Below are 15,290 nucleotides of genomic sequence, written 5' to 3' on the forward strand. Positions count from 1 at the left end.
ACAGCCACAATTTCTGTAGTAAGAAATTTTTAGATAGGAGTACATGAAGTCAACTTAGCCCAGCCTATCATTTTTAGATGGTTTAAATCAAATTGTAATAAATTCAAAATAACTACACAGATATGCTTCATTTTACATAATATCGAAGAGGTTCTTTACCACAAAACATATGTTTACAAGGAACATGCATACCAAAAAGTAAATTCATACATATTCACCCACAGCTGCACTCCATAATCTCAAACAATTATAGAACAAAATTTCTACATTAAGGAGCTCCCTCAACTGCACTACTCTAATTCTCATAACTAAATCAGCATCATCTCTCAGTCTCTTCTACTATCTGGTCACAGAAGACACTTGCTCCTCACTAAGGCTGATCCCTACATTCATGCCCTTGAGAAGCAATATAATAATATCCTGGACTTGGAATCTAGAGCCCTGGTTTCAAATCATGCCTCAGACCCTTAATAATAGGTCATAATAACAGACAAGTGACAAACTATTGAGTCTCAGTTTTATATGAAACAAGGTAGTACTTATCCTACATACCTCACAAGGTTATTGTAAAAGCAATGCTTTGCAAATATTAAATCTCTATATGTGAAATAGTTTTACGGATTCCAGCACTTCTTGCCTCCTACAGGACATTGCTCCAGTAGACGTTTTCTTGTCATGTGAATCTAGAATTTCTCCTTAGTCCTTGGTTTTTTCTCATCCTTACTTAGAGATACACCAAGGCCTGAGGAAACCTAAAACAACTTTCCATGACTTTTCTGGACAACTTAGCTTTCTCTGCTCCTCTTTAATACCAAACTAGAAGAAATGATTATACTCAAGTAATCGTCTGTCACAACCTCTTTCCTTAAACACATGAAAATAAGTATCTAGACCAATCTTCCTCATGAAAATACCTTCTCAGTGTCAAGAAAGACTCCTAATAATATGTTGTTAAGTCTTTATCCAGATTGATTGACTAATTTTTAAAAAAATAAATGTTGCCACTATATGGCAGGCACTAGGTTAGGTACTAGAGATACAAAGTTAAAAAAAAAAAGTTGCTGCCCTTAAAAAATAAAAAAGCTTATATTCTATAAAAGGAAAGCAACTTATAGACAGATAACTAAAAACAAAGTAACTTGGAGAACAGGGAGGTACTAGCAACAAGGGAAACTCAGAGAGGTTTGCAGCTTTTGAAACCTTTTGATCTTAGTTTCTGAATCTCCTACCAACTGTGAACCTGGCCAACAACAAACCTACTTGCAAGGAACAGTATATAGGAAAATTTAGATAATACAGACTTTAAGTTGCATAAATATTAAGATAAAGACTAAATTATTAGACTTTGATGTTTTTGTGGTAGTATGCATTTTGGTTAGTCATACACAATACTGATATTTTGAAGATCTACATATTCCCAAGTTTCTCAAATACTGAACTGAATCTGTAATCTCATCAATTGGGATTTCCCTTCATTGATAGATTGCACCTCAGCCATCTTGCAGATCCTGTGCAACTGTTATCCATCTTCTCTGCAAAAGTTCAATTTGAGGTCCGCTCAACGCACTAGAGTCTTTCCTTGCTTCCCCCCACATCAGAAGGGTACCGATGTGATGTTCTGGATGTGCACTTGTGAACCCTCGTTCTTGCCAGCCCATCTTCAATTCCTGTCATATACATCTATCTTTCACCAGAGTATCTCTTTGCTTGTATGTTGGTGCCAGCTCAGATTCACCATGCACTCCTCCACTACCCCTCTGTCTGACACTCTTTAGTTCCTCAGAGGCACTACTGTTACAATGTCATGTTACATTGAGGAGTTGGGCCTTTACTGTCATGGGAAACCTGGAATCAGTAAAAGAACTTGTAATTTTCTGTAAGAAATCCAGCCCTCTTTGCTCCTTCAATTCTGGAATTAGCTTACCGTCTGCTTGCATCCCAGATATGCACACTGTGTCCATCCAAATGCATGTTGAAATCTATGGAAGAGAGTCTTCATTCACTTGGATCTTTCTTTTGTGGAGAGACATGCCAACTCCTTTTGAGTGATTACAGATCTTTTTCAAGAGTCTCCGCAATGTTCTGGGTCTTGATGCAATCACTACCATGACACATGCAAAATGGGCATCTGGAAAATGTTCCATTTCACAGGGAATCCTTCCTTAACCTGGACTCTGTCCTGGATCTGCCATTATGGTCTGAATACTTTTGGCAAGCATAATGATGTTTACTGTAAGAGGGTCATGGAACAGGCTAATTTTCATTGTTCTATCTTCCAAGGAATCTTAAACGATTTCAATGTAAGGGTGGGAGACACCTTGCTATAAAAGACTTATGTAGCAGCATTTTGTTCTACCAAATCAGTTTTTTTGTGGGGTTAATAAACAGTAAGCATGATGGAATTTTATATTCTCCACATCTTTCAATTAATTTTGAAGCCTGCTTGTTTCCTACCAATACTATTATCAAGGATGGCTGTGACTTACATACAGTTATCCTTCTCCATCATGACTTTCCCCATTGGGTTTCGATGTAAAAATGAGTTGACGTAAGAAATTAAATAGGAATTTTTTGGGAGTTTTACAGAAGCTGCAGATGACACACAAAACCCAGCACACAACACAGAAAAGGTTTAAAAACTCAGAAATACATAAAATATATGTATAGTATTATATAATATCAAGAAAAAAGAGAAGGAAATCCATGAATCCAAAATACTACTTCTCTGTAAAAAATCTTACACTGATTTTCCAGATCACAGGATGCTGAACCACTTACCCTTGTGATGTGGAAGGGATAACTATAAAGATTTTGTAAAGACAGTAACAATATTTTAATGGTTATCTACTGTGAATGATTTAGCTAAACTGATAATTACAATGATCTACAACAATTCCAAAGGATTCATGATGAAAAACGCTATCTGTGCTGAGAGAGAGATTTGATAAACTGAGTGCAAAATGAAGCATATTTTTTTTCACTTCGTTTTCCTTTTTAAAAAAAAGTTTTTTTGCAACATGGCTAATATGGAAATGTTTTATATGGCTTCACATGTACAATAGACATCCTACTATTTGCCTTCTCAATGGGTGAGGGAGAAGTTAGATAGAATGTTAAGATTTTGTGTAGAAAAGAAAATAGACAAACATATTAGCCAGCAGTTAGTGAAATTATAAAACTCGTTCAGTGTTAATTACGTCTGAGATTTTTTCCCCCACACCTTTGGCATCCTTCTCTCCTTCAGATTCCTTGTATATTAGTCCTTCAATGTCTTCACAAATATACTACTTTCAGCATGGATCTATTTTACAGAGAGATAGACAAGGATATGTGTATGTGTGTACTGTATATGTGTACATATATATATTTACACATGTACACCCACACACACATAAGTTGCCATCTTTATTCCCTTCAGTGTCATAGGACTCTTCAATAAGGCACCTCACCTACTGTGATGTTCAAATCCAAACATGGTGGTTCCACTATTCTTGATAAATAAAAATAGTTGGCTATTTGAAAAAAAAACCTTTTCCATTTTTCTTCTATTTATAGTATTTTCATTTTCATCATCAAATGCCCACGAGATGACTTTGTGTAGTTGGATATAGTGCTAAACTTTCTTCAGTCTCGTTTCTCTACTACTTCTTGCCTTATGAGATGATGTTCATGTTTCTGCATTATCCTTCTTTCTAAGATTTTACAGAAGAGTTTACATTCTAACCCAATGTTGTCATCATTCTCCCCATCCCCAGCTGCTTTCTTGGACTTTGTGATCTCCAGAAATTTACTTCAGCACTCCTTATTCCCTTTGGTAGCCCCACCCCACCCTCTGACCAGAGAGGACCACTATTTAAGGAGGGCTCTCAGGGAATTCACCTCATCATTTTTAATACAGCTGATTTCCTGGACTTCATGATTGCCAGATCACCATTCTGTAAGATGAAATCAACTCTGAAACTCTCACCTCCTCAAATCATTTCTATCCCAGCTACAGGACTTCATCATATCCCTCTCCTAGATAACCTCCCTCCCTCTTCTTCCTACCCCATCTCCCCCAGCTTTTCAGCTTCTTTTTATATGTTGACTGTCTCCATTAGAACTCCTTGAAGGCAGGGACTATCTTATGTGTTTCTTTGTATCACCAGGGCTTACCACAGTGCCTGGCAGATAGAAGGCACTTAATAAATGAATACTGATTCAGACTCTGCCTTTGCCATCCACAGCTATCATCATTCTTCATTTGTCAAGTAAGTCAAATGTTGGCTAAAATGCTTTTGGAACTCTTGTGATCTCCTTGTTGAAGTAATTAATTTATACTGGTTAAACCTCTGGAGGAAAACCCCCATATTACAGATGGAAAAAGGTCAAATTTTGTATTACCTAATTGGTCTACATAATATTCCATATAAATAGGTATTTAAATGACTTTTAACGATAAAGAAGTAGCACTAAATATGTTTCCTAAAAGAACATTTCAGAAATAACAGATTCTTTAGTTCCTGTGATACTTGATTACATTTCATTATATCAAGCCTAAATTTGCCTTTCCATAACTTCCACTCACAGTTATTTGGTCCTTTATGGGACTTGGGATTAAGTCAAACAAATCTAATCCCTGTCTTTCCTATGATATCTCATGAAAAACTTGAAAAAAAAAAGCTGCATCATGTTGTGTCTAGGTCTCTATCTCTTCAAGCTAAACAGATTTCTGGTTCTTTCCATCTCTATGTGCACCATCCCCTCATCATCATCCTGGTTTTCATTCTCTGAGCAATGTCCTTCCTAATCTAAGAACTCCTAACTCAACGGAATACTCCAGATGTAGACTGATCCACTAATCCAAGCATGGTACAAGAGAACTATCATTTTCCTCCATCTGGCAAGTGTAGATCTCTCTCAAGGTAGTCTAAAATAGTGGTTTTGGTTACCATAACACACTCTTCATTCATATAAAGACTGCAGACAAATAAAACTCTTAAATCTTTTCCACATGAACTACTGTCTTCTTTCCTTTCCTAACACCTTCCCTAAGTAAGTGATTCCTTGAATCCAAGGAAAGGATTTCATATTAAATTTACATTAAACTCTATTAAGATGTATCTTTATTAGATTTGGTCTGCCATTCACTTTTTGCCTCTTGACTTATCATCAATTGTATTAGCTGTTATTCCTCCCCATTTTCATGTTATTTGCAAATTTGTAAGTGTGGCATCTTTGCTTTCATGAGTCATTGACAAAAATGTTCACCTGCACAAAGCCAAGTATCCACATGTGTATGCACTGCTGTGAACACACACACATATGCATGCGCGTGCATGCGCACACACACGTACACGCATGTTAGCCTCAAATGGATTTAAAGGATAATTTAAATATCTTTATACTTTTACTTATGAAATATTTTCTTTACCAGAATCAGATAAAATGTTGCCCTTTCCCAGACTTTTCTTCTCCAGGCTATTCAAAATGAAGTCTTCTTGAAAAACATGAAGTAGCTGTGTTTTTCTGCCATGCTGGATGTGAATAAATAAAAAACAATATAAATTGCCAAGTAAGTGATTTACCTAAATTGTCTATAGTTAGAATAAATAGTACACTTACAAGTTCAGTAATGGGATCTAACTCGATAATGCATCCTGGTCTTGCTGTTGATTGCTGACTTACAATGTTAAACACTTCGCCAACATATTTCTGTTTTAAAAGAAATAAAGATATTTTCTTAACTTAATTATGAGGTTTATTAAAATTATCAACATTTGCAAAAATAATCTGTTAATGGGAGAAAAAAAATCCAATTTTCCTTAGTTTTGTAAGAAGTTAACTAATCATAAGGTCTCTTCTAAGATTCTAGTCTACGCACCTTGCTGGAGATTTCAAAAGCACTACAACATAAATCAGAATCAAATAATTAAGGATAATTATTAGTTGTTTTGAGGGAAAATTATTTTTTTATTATCACTGTGTTAAAGGTAGCCAAGTGTAGTACAGAACTCAGTCAGCAAGACTTGGGTTCAAATCCTACTTCTAACATATACTGGATATATGAAACCGGACAAGTCACTTAACTTATCACTATCTCAGAAGCAACTCTAAGACTACAAGATGCAGACAAATTGCTGGTCAGTATCAATAAAAAGAAGTGTCCTCATTGAGAGCTACCTACAATGATAAAATCCCAGATGCAATGAAAACATAATGGTTACTTTAAAAGTGATATACAAATGAAAAAGAAGGTAATAAAAAAGACAGATAATAAGAGTTTTAATTTATGAAGAGCCAAGTATTTTTATGGTAGATTCTATGAATACTATCTTAAAAGAATATACTTGATAGCTACTTAATGAATTAACAAACATCTATTAAGCACCTACATGCATCAGGCATTAGGGGAAACATGTTCCTAGATAAGTAAATACAGGATATATATAAAACAAGTATAAAGGAATTTCCAGGTTGCGTAAAATAACATCTGGATCAAAAAAGCCTGAAAATAAGCATGTTATATCTAATCATTTAAATTTGTATGTATAATGAGATAAAAAATTCAAACAGGTTTATAAAACTTAAATATTAACATTTCACTTGCTTTATCAATCAACAAAATTTATTGTTTCTTCTATGTTCCAGGCATTCATTACATAGAAATAAATATATTATCCCTATTATTTTAATTTGTGCATCTAATAATTTCAGATTAAAAATCACATAGGTTTTGTAAGATTTACATATAATCATTTCACTTACAGAAATTTCAGGGTTGGATAGCTCATATAGAAGTTTTTTGGCATCAGTGACAGCTTCATACAATCTCAAATACTGTCCATCACTTGCCACAAAGCAAGCACTAGGAGAGTTGCAATAAGCACCTAAAAAGATTGATGAAAATGTTAAATTTAGCAATTTAAAGATAGTGTTTAGATTCTTTATTATCTTGAATAAAAAAGAAAACAATATGATGCTTACCTAGACAGTAACTAGGTATGAGGGTAGGTAGCCATGCCACATTGGAAAAGGCCGAAACATGAAGAGAATTAATCCTTGCAAGTTCTGAAACACCTCCAGAAAAAGACAATGGCCCAACTGGATCAACCCTCCAAAGAATAAGTTCACTATAAACTGCATTTGGATCCTGGAACGTTACATCTACAGTACTTCTACTACGCTCTCCTAATGAAATTTCCTCAGAGTTTAAAGTATCATAAGGCTGTTTCAGATTGTCAATGTCTGGTGTCCTTAATGCATTATGATGGGATGTTGTTAGTAGCAATGGTAATACTGAATGGCAAGCTAAGTCATTAAGATGAAAGCGATGACCACAATATCTAGATTTATGGGAAATACTGAGCACTGTAGAAAAGGCAGATTCTTCTGCAAAGCTGACTAACCACTGATTCAAGGATCCATCTGCATGCTTTGAAATCATCATGACATTAGGAGTGAAGATACTTAATTTTAAACTATTAGTTGATTTACTATGACCAGAAGAGATGAGCATTGATGTGGAACGTGTGAGGCCGGAGGGTTTTTGTTTGCCTTGCTGAATAGCCAAGTCAACATTCTTGGTACAAGCATACATCACTATGCTTCTGCAGAGAGAATTTGCATCACCCGTAGGGAAAGCTACTGGAATTCTGGAAACAAATGATACCTAGATTAAAAAAAAAATACACATATATATGCATTACGATGCATTGATTGTGTGATGATATAAAAAGCAGAATTAAAAATAAAATATTAAATATTAAACAAAGTAGGATACCAGTTGAGATAATAACAGTACCTGCACCTGGCGAAACATACCAGGCTGGTATTCATCCAGCCAATCCACGTGCCAAATCAGCAAAGAACCATCCACTGGATGAATACTGAAAAGCATGTCTGCATTTTTACTCCATTCAGACAGAAGCACTTCAATCTGATGATCAATAATAGCGGATGGCAAGGGTACACAGCCTGAACTGAGTATATTTTTTTCACTACTCAACTCTCTTTTTTCAGGAATTGCTTTCAGATCATCAACACCATCATCTGTTTCTAGTAGGAAAAAAAGTGTTGATGATTTAAGTAAATGCAATTAAGTAACAAATTTCACAAGAATTACTAGAAAGGCAAGAAAGTTTAAATCAGTATCTAGGTTTCATAAACAAAAAATGAAAAAAGTAAATTTTTATTTTAGGGATATGTACAGCACTCTAGGCCATCTCTGTAAAATATTTTAAAGCTTTGTTTTAATAATTTTATTATTTTAGAGTTAATCAGTTTCTAAAATAATACTTGTAAACACTAGTCCTAATACAAACTCAGCCTTCCAAGAAAGGATATCAACATGAAACTGACAGCCTTTTCAGACATCAGGACAATCAGGAAAGTGATTCAATGCTTAATCTCATTTCAGTTGTTCTATAAAGATTCACCAAAAGGGAGTAACAACTGAAATCTTGCTACTTTACTGACTAAATGTTAAGTTAGTGCTTATGTCCTCCAATTACAACAAATATTTCATCTACTCTTTGCACCAGAAAACATAATTTTTAAAATTCAAAATCAATGTATTTATCTCAGTATAGCAAGATTTTAAGAAAAGTTTCCAGTTCAATGTTATAGGTGTGCCTTGTTAAGATTTTCCTGAATCTAAGCAAGCAGTTAAGGGCAGTTTTTAAAATAAGTTTTTTATTAATGTCTAGGGCATTTCTAAATAGATCTAAATATACTGCACTGAAGACTACTTTTAAAAACAAATCTGTATTAAGCTAGATGTACCAGTTTCTGATTTTGCCACAACACACAGACAACTTTAAAATTGCTTTTTATTAAAAAAATTTAATACAATTCAAGTCAAGAAATACTTTATAAAGTGTCACAAGGCACTGTGCTAGGTGCTAACGATGTAAGAAAAATAATGTTTGTCCTCAAGTAGTCTACACTCTACTGGAGGATATAATTTGTAAACAGGTAATACAAGATGATTTGCCAAGTGACAACACTAACAACAGGAAGGATTCGTTAAAGATTTCATGTAGGAGGCAGCACATGAGCTGATCCTTGAAGAAAGCTAAAGATTCTAAGAAGCAGAGGTGAAAGGAGATAACAGATGTTTCATTCTAATTCATTTTCCAACAGGGGCTGTGCTATATCTCATGGAACATCTGGAATGCCTAAGATAAGCTCATCATACGAAATCTCGTCACCACGAAGACTCACTCCATGGACCCCTCAGCTGCCTCTCTCCTCTGACTGGACAGCAGAGACATAAACTCCTCCCACAGCCTTCCTTTAGAGAGAGTTCAGAACTTTCCAGGTAACCTCATTTTCTTTCAGCATCTCTGCTTAGTTTCAACTCCACGAACATCATGCCCCAGCTGTGTACCCCTCAATCCACATATCTAACCAGTGACCAAATCTTGCTGTTTCTACCATCACACCATCTCTCTACTCAGTCACAAACTTAATTTAGATGAGGCCTCATTACCCTTATCTGGATTATTGCAAGAGCCATCTAATTGGTCTCCCTGCTTCAAATCCCTCTTGAAACCAGCTGATTATACACAGCAGGGCCAAAGTGATTTGTCTTACTTCCCCTTCTTATATTCTTCTACTCAATAAACTCTAGAATCAAATGAAAACTCCTGTTTAGTTTTTAAAGCCCTTCACAACCTGAACCTAACCTACCTTTCCAGGTATACTCTTCCTCCTCCTCCTGCACTGTGTGATCTGGACAAACTGACTTTGTCTCTGTTCCTCATTCAGAGTATTCTTTTGACTCCATGCCATTGTACCAGCTTTCTTCTTTGTCTGGATTATATTCCCTTCTCACTTCTACCTCAGAGAACTCCCTCTTCCTTCAAGATTCAGCTCAAGAACCAGCTTCCAAAAGAAGCTTTTCTTGATCCATCCCACTGCAATTGCTAGTGACCTCCCTACCTTATATTTGTTCATGTTAATTATCTTTATATTTATTCTGTATTCACATATGTATATGCTTATTGTCTCCTCCCTTAGAACACAAGCTGCTTGAGAGTAGGAATTGTTTCATTCTTTTTATTTTTATCTCTACCGCCTGACACACAGGAAGCACCTGATAAATGCTGATTGATTGCAGTTACATGATCAAACTTAGGCTAAAGAAGATCTGGCAGCTGAATGGAAGATGGATTGGAACGTAAAAAGAATGGAAGCAGGGAGACCAATTAGAAGGCAATTTCTAAAGTATAGGCAAGAGATAAGGAGGGTCTGATTTAGGGGAGTGGCCAAGTGAGTGAAGAGAAGGGGATGAATGTGATTAATTATGAGGTAGAATCAACAAGACCTGGAAACTGATATGGGGAGCTGAGGTAGAGGTAAAAGTCAAAGAGGATTTCAAGATTGACTGTAAGTACAGTGATATCCTCAAGAGAAAAGGCTAAGTTTGGAGAAAGGGTATATACCTTAATGGGAAAGATAATGGGTTCTGTTTGGACATGCTGATTGAGAAGAAGACTGGATATCTAAGCAGAGATGAATAGCAGTGATGTGAGAATAGTAGCAGATGTGAAACTAATCAAGAGCGATTAGGGCTAGATATATAAAATAAAAAAATGAGAATCATCTGCACCAGAGGTAGCTGAATCCATGGAAGTGGAGATCACCAAGAAAGGATGCAGAGAAAGAAAAGAGATTCTGGGACAAAACTTTGGGGAACCTCCACAGCTGTGGGAAAGAATTGGTAAACCATCAAAAGAGATTGAAAATGAGTGGTCTGACCAGAGATGCTGGAAATAGTGACACAGGAGCAAAAAGAGGAACTAGTATGGAACTAGGATACAGGAGGAGGTTAACAGTACTCAAACTTAAAGAGAGGGCAAAAAGAAGGATGAGGAATGAAAGAAGCCAAGTACATGCTGATTAATCTTGGATAAAGTTGTTCAAGGCCAGTGACTGGCCCTTAAAGTAGATTACAAGGGGTTATAACAACAGTGGAAGAAACTGATTGCAGGGGACGGGAAGCATGGGAGGTAGGAAAAGTTTGGTCATACAAATGAAAATTCTAGTTTATATTTTCTTGAGGGCAAGATCTTTCTTATAATTCTTTGTATTCCATATAATACCACATACAGTACCTTGACATATTAAGCATTCAAATATATGATTACTTATCTTTAAGATATAAAAATGCATATGTGTACTGAAGAGCAATTTGATTGAATCAAATTATTTTACATATTCCTTATTTTTCTTAAGCCATTACCTTCATCAGATTTTCCATCCACCTGATTAGATTCTTCCATGCTGGTTTCTGAAGGTGGCTGTTCAAAACTCTTTCGAAGCTGCTGTAAAAAGACCTCCATTGATAAAGTAAAATGCAATTCTTTATTGTTAAGCCAGTGTACAACAAAAGGCCCACTCTTCTCTTCATTTTCACCAAGACTGAGAGATGTAATAGAAGGAAGTAAAGGAATGTCTACAAAGCAAAAATGGCAAAAATTAATTACTTGCTACCTAATCACATGAAACAATTAAGCTTCATATTTTTGTTATTGGTTGTCATATAAAGAATCATGAAAGGTTTAAAATAAATGTAACCTACACACAAGCCATTCTACATGTTCTCTCTATAAGTAATTAGATAAGAGGTCATTTTAATGTCTATAACAGAAAAATTAAAATCATGTGGCCAACTTTACCTTGCCTAATTTATGATATATTTTATTTTTAGTCAAGTCATCTGAAAGATGTGACACATTTAATAACCCTATATTAATATTTGTTAGGACTGAATTGTTTTGATTAAAGAGTATATTTACATATTCTCAAACAAGAATTCAAGAAATTACATGAATTATACAAGGCAAACATTATCCCTCTTATGCAAAATTATAATGTCACAACCTCAAAGGGATTTGAGTTAGTAGGCAATGATTTACGTGAGGGCAATCAAACATTTTTCCTCCAAAAGTTAATTTTGGAGGGGCAAGAGGAGTATAGGCACACTCTATTTGCAGCACAGAAATGATCTAACCATACTATAAAGTAATCTGGAATTATGCAAGAAAAGTAACTAAAATATCCACAACTGTTATTCCCAGAGCTCCCACTGCTAGACATATACATATCCCAAAGATGTTAAAAATAGAAAGGAAGTTCCCTTCCACACCAAAATATTTATAGCAGCCTTTTCAATGGCAGCAAAGCAGCTGCCCATCAACTGAGTAGGACTGACTAAAATAGATGGTGTATGAATGCTGAATTTGAAGATTTTAGATAAACATAACCTGTTAAACTTATATGAACTACACAAAATGAAGAACAAGGAAAGCAATATTCTCAATGACTATAAGTAAACACAAAGAACAACAACAAAACAAAATCGAACATGTAATTATGATGATCAAGCTTGTCCTAGAAGAAGAAAAGAGAAAATACACCTCCTATCCTTTGCTAGACAGATGGAATGTGGGCATGAAATACTGTACATGCCGACAGCCACAGGTGATTTTTTTTTTTTGCTGATGTGTTTTTTCTTTCTTTTTTGCTGCAAGGATGGGGAAAGGATATATTAAAAAATGTAAATGATGTAAAAACTAAAGATTATCAACAATTATTTTTAAAAGAAGCCCTGGAGAAGATACATCAAATAAAAATGTATCTGATTACTGGAGAGCCAATATTGACAATTTATGTTTCAAAACTGGCTTGGAATGCCAAAATCCCTAAAGCATTTCTATATTTGAATTTAATATTCTGAAAGTAAAATCATTAATAAAATATGAATTTTAAAAACACCTTCTCTTAATTCATTTAGTGATAATTCTAGAACTTATTTAAAGACATGACTGCTTTCTGTTTATTTTTTTATCAAAAGAGAGCTGATTCTTCCACAAAGTTTTATTCTACTATCGCATCTTGGTATACAGGACACCCCTGGGTTCTTAAAAATTCTGGTAGGAGAACACAGATTCTGGATGCTTCTACCATGTGGCACAGCAGAAAGAATGGGACATTTGAACTCAGAAGACTTGGTTCAAGTCTCAACTGCACCACTTACACCTCTGAGCTTCAGTTTCTTCATCTATAAAATGAAGGGGTTGCTTTCAATAACTTCTAATATGCCTACTTTCTGAGGAACAGCCTCACTAAATCATCAAAAGTTTCACCACCAGTAAACTAACCACATAGTTATGAATTATTTCATCAGGGCAAATCTGTGGTCATGTTCTGCTGGTGCAATACCCATGGCAGAATGGTGGAAATGGTAATAAAGAATCTGAGATTCACATTAACTTAGCTACTGGTACCTAAATGTGACCTTCTTGTCAATAATTAATGGACACACTAATGGAGAAACTGAATCGTATTAACCTTCTCACTATGAAGGAAACCATAAGACAGAAGACATTATGGTTAAATGGAAAGATGGCTCATAGGAGAGCTATTCCCTCCACCTTAAAAAAAAAATTCACATGATATTAACATTACTTAATTCTAAGCAAAACCTTGGAAAAAGTTGCGTACACTCATTAATTCTACTTCCTCTTCTGTCACTTCTCAATCACTTGCAATATGGTTTTGGACATAAGGTCCAACAGCAACAAGTGGCAATCTAAAACTGCCCTCTCCAAAGTTACCAATAATCTTTAACTGCCAAATGATGACTGTCATTCAATACTCATACTTCTTGACCTCTGCACAGCATCTGACACTGTCTACTACCCTCTCTGTCCACATGTTATTTCCTTTCTGTGACACTGTTCTCTCTTGATTTTCCTACTATCTGTCTGACCACTGCTTCATTATCTCTTTTGCTGATTAATCAGCCTTATCCCATACCCAACACTTAGTGTATATACTCTACTTGGTACCCACATTCCACATTTTGTTACCGATAGAATGCAAAAGTATGACATGCAATGGATTTAGTACTAAAAAGAGTCCCATGATACTACTTTACACTAAAGCTTTTTTGGGGAGCCAGGGTTATTACCTGTGGCTGGGTTGATGCTAGCTGCAATATGAAAGTGGCAAAGTGCATTGGCTTGCAGAGGGGTATTCCTATGGACCTGATGAGGATTCTGCTGATGTGGCAGGTAGCCAGTATGTGCTACAAGTGCAAGTGATCTTCTTCGTCCTCTACGAAAATGCCTCAGGTTTACCTATGTGGATAAAATTGTTTTTTAGAGTGCCCTTATTCTCATAAACTACATGTATTCTTAATATGTTTGTTTTATGAGCTACAAATACATTGACAACTGACTAATAATGCTCAGGAGCCTTCTCTCCTCAAGTGATCAGACATATTAACTCCAACACTATTTCTCTAATTTATTCATAACTTCACAAGTTTTAGGTTAAAAAAAAGCTAAAAAGAGAAGCTTTATGGCAACCTCAGTTCTCTTGCTCAGACTGCACTTATTTTCTTCAAATCAATAGGGCTTGTTCATGTTTTTTTAGTCATCTGGTAAATTTTTAAAAATCAGTTACTTTCTACATTGGAAAAATGTAAATGCTTCAAAAATTTTGTAGCAACATTTTCTTTTCCTGAGTATTGGGGTTTGCTGTTTTTTGTTTTGTTTTGTTTTGTTTTTTGGTGAGGCAATTGGGGTTAAGTGACTTGTCGAGAGTCACACAGCTAATGAGTGTTATGTGTCTGAGACCAGATTTGAACTCAGGTCCTCCTGACTCCAGGGCCAGTGCTCTATCCACTGTACCACCTAGCTTCCCCGAGTCTTGGTTTTTTTAAACTTATGTAAGTTAAATATAACTGAACTTAAGAGTAAGGTCATATAACTCAATCATCTATAAAAGAAAGAATTTCAAGCTGGGTGGTCTCTATTATTCCTTTCAAATCTTGATTCTATGGTTTAAAAGTTGTGTTTTAAAAATCACTCCCAAAGCTTGTAGTAAAATGAGACATACAAACTATAGCACTCACTTCTAAAGCATTTTGAACTCTTTCCTTACTGGAAGCATTCCTCTTGAAGTTATTTGTTAAATTAACTGGATCAGTCCAATGGCTGTAGTTTCCTTCATATAAGAGACTATCATTTGGTAAAAAAGTCTCTACCCATAGGCGGCACACATTATCTTTGCAGCAAGTCAACAATACATTACATACAGAAGCCCTGTGGAAGAAAACAATATTGAGAATAATCCAGTTCAGAAAATTAATATGGCAATCATGGAAATTATTTAGTATTACCTAGACATTTAATTTTTAAAGTATTAATGAAGAAAAGTTTATAGTATGTAAACATAAATATTTAATGTGTTCAAAAGGGCAACTATACAGTCTTGATTATATAAGAAACCTCTAC

General features: G+C 35.2%; 1 protein-coding gene across 1 annotated transcript in view; it reads right to left on the reverse strand.

The window, feature by feature from the left end:
* Positions 1-15,290, reverse strand: part of DMXL1 (Dmx like 1) — a 146,961-nt gene that overhangs the window by 90,709 nt on the left and 40,962 nt on the right. Inside the window, 8 exon segments of the mRNA XM_020979016.2 lie at positions 5,414-5,516; positions 5,605-5,694; positions 6,748-6,869; positions 6,967-7,651; positions 7,784-8,037; positions 11,228-11,440; positions 13,961-14,129; positions 14,909-15,098. Coding sequence (XP_020834675.1) covers positions 5,414-5,516; positions 5,605-5,694; positions 6,748-6,869; positions 6,967-7,651; positions 7,784-8,037; positions 11,228-11,440; positions 13,961-14,129; positions 14,909-15,098 — 1,826 coding nt within the window.

Source organism: Phascolarctos cinereus, unplaced genomic scaffold (genome assembly GCF_003287225.1).
Source record: "Phascolarctos cinereus isolate Bilbo 61053 unplaced genomic scaffold, phaCin_HiC Scaffold_4;HRSCAF=312, whole genome shotgun sequence".
NCBI classification, from domain to species: Eukaryota; Metazoa; Chordata; class Mammalia; order Diprotodontia; family Phascolarctidae; genus Phascolarctos; species Phascolarctos cinereus.